The sequence below is a fragment of the Centroberyx affinis genome, unplaced genomic scaffold (assembly GCF_046629955.1).
Source record: "Centroberyx affinis isolate AG114_WGS23_722 - 3 ecotype Tasmania unplaced genomic scaffold, CSIRO-AGI_Caff_v1 ptg001322l_1, whole genome shotgun sequence".
Taxonomy (NCBI): Eukaryota; Metazoa; Chordata; class Actinopteri; order Beryciformes; family Berycidae; genus Centroberyx; species Centroberyx affinis.
The window spans coordinates 33,609-41,652 of NW_027279823.1; the positions used below are offsets into that span (position 1 = coordinate 33,609).

General features: G+C 39.8%; 1 protein-coding gene across 1 annotated transcript; it reads left to right on the forward strand.

Moving 5' to 3' along the window:
• Positions 1 to 406: 406 nt before the first annotated feature.
• Positions 407 to 7,332, forward strand: LOC139649304 (T-lymphocyte surface antigen Ly-9-like). Its single transcript, XM_071525662.1, has 7 exons — positions 407 to 444; positions 665 to 797; positions 3,201 to 3,356; positions 4,406 to 4,531; positions 4,707 to 4,870; positions 6,538 to 6,631; positions 7,214 to 7,332. Exons 2-7 carry the CDS (start codon positions 731 to 733, stop codon positions 7,330 to 7,332), a joined length of 726 nt encoding a protein of 241 aa, XP_071381763.1. The 5' UTR covers positions 407 to 444; positions 665 to 730.
• The last annotated feature ends 712 nt before the right edge of the window (positions 7,333 to 8,044 follow it).

An 8,044-nucleotide genomic window follows, 5' to 3' on the forward strand; every position in this document is an offset into this window, starting at 1 on the left:
CAAGTGATAGGAGTATTGTGCCAAGTCAGTATTAGCTCTACGGAATGCAGATTCATGCAGGATTTTAGGATTTTGATTATACCTTTTATACTCTCAAACTAACAGACACAAGCTCATCTTTGTCCAAGATCATTTACTATGGCTTAATGGAATATTACAATATTTATAATATTCATATAGGGACTTAACTTGCTTCTGTGGTACTCAATACTGAGTTTAAAGTGACCTTATTGCACTTTGTGTTTTCTTTAACTGTGTATCACTGTAATATTCCTACAGGGACTTAAGCTGTGTCTGTGGTGCTCAGCAGTGAGTTTACAGTGACCTTATTGGACTATTTTCCACCTACTATGGGGGTGGAGACACGGAGTTGGGCTGCAATTTTTACTTTCCCTTTCACTTTTTGGATTAACCTCCTCCGTGTCCAGCCTGTTTCTCTCTACGGTTTGTTTTTATTTGTTTTAATCTTTTAATCTTTTAAATACATTACATGTTTACTCCATTTCTGTAATATATATATACACACTGTAATATAGCCTACTACTGCCTGTTTTACTCTCACTTTCACTTTTAATCAGCCTCTACCATACGGAGTCTTCTCACGGCTTTTGCATCGCCTGATCTTATAAACTTTTAAACACTTGACATGTTTCTCTGGGTTCAGAAGTCAGTCCGTCACAAGTGTGGATTTCCTCCGGTTCTGCCGGTGCAGTAGATTACAGAGAAGAGGATGTCGCCTTCTGTAACTCTGACCGGGTTGTTCGTCTGCCTGCTGGCCGCACTGAGCGCAGCTTCCCGTAAGTTTCTATTGATTTTACAGCCTGTGGAGAGCAGGCTTATTGTAGGCCTATATCCTATATGTGTAGAGTAGCTAAATATGTGAAGGGTTACACTCAAGGGTGTAACTGTACGGAAGTGTATTGCATTCACCCGGAAAATCTGCGGTTTTCAAATATTTTTTTTAATGAATTTATTACATTTTTCTGACATAATTATCTCGATACATCCGGGTGGAAATGATGAGCATGATGTTGTGCATTTCACGGAAGGCCAACACGACACAGCTTAATTTAATTTAATTTAATCTTAATTTAATCCAGTATTTTTTTCCGTCTTGGTTTGAGACATTGGCAGATAGTCTTTGAGTAATATAGATGGCATTGTCAAGTTCATCGGCTTTGTGCAGGCACCTTGGGACTTAAGGGTTGTTCAGGTGGAAAGCTTGACAGGCCTCGACATCGTGTTATCTCTCCAGGATCAGTTGAGCCAATGGCCTCTGCTTATGGAGGTATTATTGGAGCTAAACATCTGAGCACCTGTGACAGTGGAATTTGTAGTTGTAGAAAATACTCACACATGTGTATCAGTAAATTTGAAGTCACAGAGAAAAATGCTTTAAGAGTTGCAAACTTGTAGAATTTTTTCTCTCTCCCACAAACACAACACAACAAGTTACACCTTCTCAAATTCTTCATTTACAGGTGCACAAATCCTATTCTACGAATCACACATTAAGGAACTCATACGCTCACATTTTTGCTACAGTTGCTGCAGTGAATATGGTGCAAAACACATTCACACACCCGTATCAAATAATGTGAAGTCATGGACAAAATTTGCACATCCGCAAATCAGTATGTGAATTCATGCAATGAGAGTTGCACACCTGTAGAATATTTTCCCACAAATATTTTTTTTTCTTGGATATTTTTCTAGCACAAACACAAGTCAATAACTACAACTGCTTGAATCTGCCGCTACGAATCTGAAATGCTGTTTTTTCGCTCACAAATTACAAGTTCCGCGCGCTCTGACATTTGCACCACATATCTCAGTGAAATGTGGATTCGTACCTGTAGAGCCAGGGGCGGGCACTGTTCAGAGATCACAGAACCCTTTTGGCCAATCAAAGGAGCTCGTTTGGGCACCTGCGCAGTAGTGTCTTTCTTGGCCCCGCCTGTCCCACATGAACGAGTCTAGTGGCGTTGTCATAGCGACCGTGACGACGGCGCGTTCATGTGCAGGTTTCTAGGTTCTAGGTTCTGCTGCAGACTCGGCTCTTTGAATTATCATTTTTTAAATCATTGGTTAATTTTGTGTGAGTATTTTCTACAACTACAAATTCCACTGTCACAGGTGCTCAGATGTTTTGCTCCAATAATACCTCCATATCTGCTTCACGGATATGCGGTTATGCATCTGAAATGTATTCAAGCTGTATAGATATATGGTGACTCAAGACGCAGTCAGGCTCACAGCTGAACTAAAATCATGCACGTTCTTAAAAAGCCCCTCAGACACTAATAGTCCATCAGTGTGCACGTGAAATGCGCCTCTACAAGCACACATCATCATCATTTAGTAAGTTTATTGTCTCAGAATTATGAGAAAATAAGTCATTAATTAAAAAAAAACGGGCTGTTTTTTTTCCCCCCCCAGGTGAATGCAATATGTTGTGTTGCAGTGTAATTATTTTCCATTTCCCTGCTGCTGGCCGCACCCAGTCTGCAGGCAGGAAGATCAGATTAGAGATGAAGTAGTCTAGTCTACAGCAGGACTTCATGTAATAGTCAAATACTGGAAAGGACAATAACTCACAGGCTGCACTAGTCTGTAGGCCATGATCTGAATCTAGATTGACTGTGGCTTGACATAGAATAGAATAGTATAGAATAGAAAACAGTAGAACATATTAGAATGGAACAGAACAGAAAAGAATAGACACCGCAAAAACTTTTAAGATATAATTTAATGTAATATTGAGTATTAAATTGTTTTTCTTGAAATACCTTGAAATATCTCCTATGTGTTGAGATGATTTCACTTTTCCAATGCAAGTCAACTTGTTTTAATGTCACTAGTTTAAAAAAAAAAAAACGATTTTAACCCTGAATGAGACTCTTTCAGTGTTTGAGTATCAAGGAGGAACGATGACCATGCTAACAAGCCGTTTTTAGGATCACTAAAGGACAATTGCTGAAACTTTTTCTCCCTTTATGTTACAACAGCCTGATGAAGAAAAATATCAGAAGACAGTCAAAATTTCAAGGCATGCCTTTAAGTCTAAAACCAGGTTGGATGTTTACCTAGTTGATGAGAAGCAAAGTGTTTCTGCTCCAATCCACCTGACACTGCCAAAGCACAAGGACTTAACACTCAAATTTAAAATGTCACAGCTTCCATACTTTTTGTCTTTGCAGAAGAACCACTCTACAAGAAAGTAGGCGACAATGTTGTCCTCAGTCCAGACTTGTCCTCTCTGACTGGCCCCATCACCAGCATAGTGTGGAAACATGGACCTGACATGGCCATGGAGTGGGATGGAATGGAGGTGGATTCCTACCGTCAATTCAAAGGTATACTGAGACACAGTGGCTGATTTCAGCTCAGATTTAACAGGGGGATGGGAGGGATGAACTGTTTTCTCTCAGATTTATGCTAAATGGCACAGTGGTTAGGGTTAGATTTATTTGTGAATGAAAGAAACTCTCAGTTCAAATTCCTGGAGCAGTTGGGTAAGTCTGAGTGGAAGTGGTGAATGAAACGCAATCGAGAAGAAGCCCTTGCTCTTGGATTCTGAGGGACTGACATCAAAACCTGATGTTTACTGTTGCTGTTTTAGGAAGTTGAAAGATTTTCTGATGTTAAACTCCATTGTTGCTGCTCTGGAAATATCTCAACATGACATCATGTCGTCGATATTAGGCCGGTTAACCACGGGAATAAGAAATATACCATTAGTTGTTTTTTTTTAACAGTATTTAAGTGTTTTATGGCTGTTTCTTCCTTCAAATTCAAACTGCTCCAGTTCAGCTGCTTAGTGGCCAACAGTAGAAAGCTGTGGCTGTACTGGACAACTGTGTGTTTTTAGTCAGGTTTCCTGGTTAAATAAGGGTCAGATAATGGTTAAGAACTCTTTCACTAACAAAGACCACACCACTATGAGATGTATTTAGGCGGTTCATTGAGAGAAAGAGGGGTCGAGAATGGAGGGATGAAACAAGGGTCGAGGGTGGAGGGATGAATCAGGGGTCAAGATGAAGGGATGAATCGAGGGGTCGGATGAGTTGGGGTCGATGGTTAGCTCGAGGAACCAGGGAATTGAGGCTCAGGGTGGGGGCACTGTCTCGCTGATGGGGAGTCTTCTGGCTCCATCATTTGCCCCTGTGGTTCCTGTACTGAGAGGGAAGAGCTTGAAAGACAGAAAAAAAGGGTTTGGGGGGAGGGATGAGAGAACTGACACATATGAGAGAGAGAAAAAGTAATGGTTAGGCGCATTTAAATAGGGTGGAGCAGGAAATGTAATGTGTGCTTGAGGCGTGGTCTTTGTTCCCGAGTCTTAGTTACAATAGTAATAACTTCATGGTGAGAAGCTGACCCTAACCATGTTGGTGCATATTTGAAGATCGCGGTGACCTGAACAATTCAACTGGAGAGCTGAAGATCACAGGATTGACCAGAGAAGACAGTGGATTGTACACAGCAGAGATCAACTACAAAGCCACCAGCCAGACTCAACTCAGTGTCATCTGTAAGTGTATTATGTTGGCAGTTTGGCCAGTGTCATCAAGTGGGTGATGTGGAGTTGTGTGTTGTTTTCCCCAGAATTCACCACTTGGTTTAACATCGGGTGTGAAAACAAAAATGTGCATCTGAGACAGAGTCATCATGATTGTAACAGCCTTTTCTCCTCCTCTCAACAACAGCTCCTGTCTCTAAACCCACCGTCTTTACATGGTGTGATGCTGAGTTGACCTTCTGTCTTCTGAGCTGTGGTGGAGACACCAGAGACGCTGAACCAGTCAGCTACAGCTGGAAGACAGGAGACACGATAAATATTGAGTTACCCAAGCAACTCAAAATTACAAAGGTACGAGTATGGCAATGCTGGTGACAGAGTGTGTGCGTTTGTACCGCTGTGTTTCTTTCTGTCCATGTGAGACTTAGTGAATGGCCAGCTCAGCTAAGCCTTCAATAGGAATAAGTAGCATTTGTACAATCAGAATTTTTTTGTCCAATCCAATGCCCATTGATCATTGGATTTCTGGAATATCATGGAATTTTGAGAAGTGTTTTCCAGACAGGGAAAGTCAGGGATTTTGATAAATTCTCTGGGGAAGTCACGGAATATCAGGGAATTAAAAAAATGGGTCACTTTACAGGAACACACCAGAATGTATTTTCCAAATTGTTTCACACATTCATTGCATTAGCTGGTGATTTTCAGCTGTTTTTCACCAGCCTGTTAAGCCCTTTAGACCTTTTTTGAGTTGAAAAACAATAACAAACCTGGAAGGAATAACAATTTCTGGTCATGGAAGCACTCTGACTTATATATGGACAGTGATGGAAAAGTTCTGGGGTTTTATATATACTGTACATTATATTACATTATTTAGCAGATGCTTTTGTCCAAGCGACTTACAATCAGTACATTTTGTCAACAGTAGTCAAACCGACCGTATATCACAGTCTTCATCAGCTAAGCCTCAGTAGCTGATGAAGGAATCAGTAGGAACTAGAAGGGCACTCGGGAGAGCGCAGACCTCCGCCAAGGTTTGTGCTATTATTGCTTGTTCGTGAGTCGGATCCGGATCTGCTCCAAAATTTAATGGGTTCTTCCTTGGCCTATGCTACACCCTTCCACAAAGTTTCATGAAAATTGGGCCAGTAGTTTTTCCGTAATCCTGCTAACAGACAAACAAACAGACAAACAAACAAACGGCACCGAAAACATAACCTCCTTGGCGGAGGTAATAAGTAGCACTTGTAGAATCAGAGAATTTTTTATATATATATATTTTAATAAAAGTAGAAGGGGTAAAAAGATTGTTACATGATAGATAGGTTACCCCAAGAGGGGTTCAGGTGTAACCTGAAGAGATGTGTCATCAGTCTCCAGTGAAAGATGATTCAGCCGTTCTGACAGAAGGGGGGAGCTCGTTCCACCATTGTGGTGCCAGGGAAGAGAAGAGTCACGACTGGGATGAGCGACTTCTGAGTCTGCATAGCGATGGAGGGGCGAGGCGACGTGCAAGGGTGGAGGAGCCAAGCGAATGATCCGGAGTTTGGAACCTGACCAGTGATTGTAGATAGGGGGCGGTTTGATGTGCTGCCCTGTAGGCGAGTACCAGTGTCTTACATTTGATGTGAGCAGAGATGGGAAGCCAGTGAAGGGACTGGAAGAGGGGAGTGAGGTGTACATATATGTATATATGTATATATATATATATATACATACATACATACATACATACATACATACATACATACATATATATATTTTATATATTTTATATCGATGCACTGTGTCTAAGCAATTCCTCTCAACAGAGCATATTTGTTTAGGGAGAGATCTGTATGGTTTTTGGATGCTTCCATTTTGCCAATTTGGGCAGCAGGGTGGCTTAGTGGTTGGAGAGACTGTCCTTTAACCAGAGTACCTGAGTTTAAGCTGCTGAATTAATGTCAATTATTTAGAAAAAATAATGATTGGTTTTTGAGCTTTTAACTAATTCTATTTCACTCATCTTATAGGAGGAGGATTTTAGCGATACCATGTTCAGCTGTATACTGGAGAACCAAGTCAGTCTGGAGAGCAGTGAACCCATCAGGAACCCCCTCATCCATAGTGAGTTACCACACTGCAAAAATATCCACTTTAACAACACATTTAATGTAGTATTGAATCTTAAAATCTTATTTTTCTTAATTGAAAAAAAATGAATTGACCTGTTTTTTCTTGACAGTAGTGCAGTGATCTGCCTTATTCTGCCTTGTTTCAAGATATTGACACTTGTTTCAAGGAAAATCGTGAAACTGCATTGGAAACAATTCCAAACAATTGCAACAAAAAACAAAAAAAAGATTTTAAAACTGAATATAAAACTAAACACCTTGACATTTGTTTGCAGTGCACTTCATATGTCAAAATATCCCCTGACACTGAGTATACGTAAACATAAAACATTCAAATTAATTGTATAATTAATTCCATAGAATACTTACTTATAAAATTGAATAATTGACATTGACAATATAACGGACAATATTCTTTTTATTTCTGTATACAGGAATACCCGTTATCTTGATATGAATATGCACAAAAACAAATTCCAATAAGATCTTAATTGGGGTATTAGCTGTTAACTACAGTAGAACAGTGTGTCCATGTAAACAAACTTGTTTTTGTTGTTGTTGTTATTTTTCACAGAACAGAAACTGAAGGACACAATCTTCTCACTCAGCATCTCCCTGGGAGTAGTGTTGATGCTGATGCTGATGCTGATACCGATCCTCATATACAAAAGGAGAGCAGGTGGGAAGCCATGAGATACTGTATTTATTTATACTGAATTGATATGTATTTATTTGATTAATATTATCTAATCAAATGGTTATTTGCCTTTCATTGACATTATTCATATTCATTTGTGTTTGGTTTATTTGTATTTCTGTATATCTGACTGATGCTATTAGTCTAGTCTTGGATTATCTTCCAGGAGTGTGGTTCTACAACAGAGATAAGTAATCCTCCCAGCAGTAAAAAGTCTAAAACCAAATCCTTATTAAAGAATTCTCAGACAGAGGAGTGAAAGTTGAACATTTAAAGGAAAATCCACCCTGAACACTTTAATACTGTTAAAAAACAGTTATTGGTGATGTACCTTGTATTTGTTTGTTGTTATTGTTCACCTTAGATTAGATAGTTAGATTGCAGACTCTCAATCAGGAGACCTGTGTTTGATTACCGGCAGGGGCGCTTCCACAAAATTAAATGTTTTGTGGCTGTTAGACTCTTAGTCTTGTTCTTATTCTGTAAAATTCTGTATAAAACTGGTCAAATGTAGACAACATGACGTCGCGGCAAGGTATTGATAGCAGAAAAAATGTCAGCGATCTAAAACGTCAGCGGTAAACATCAGCTTTTGGTGTCCGTCCCTCAGAATCAAAGAGCAAAGGGCTTCTTTCTAGACTCATTTTGCAAAGACGTTCAACAATCATACAGGAAGAAATCCATCGTAGAAGAGCCAGAAATGCTGAC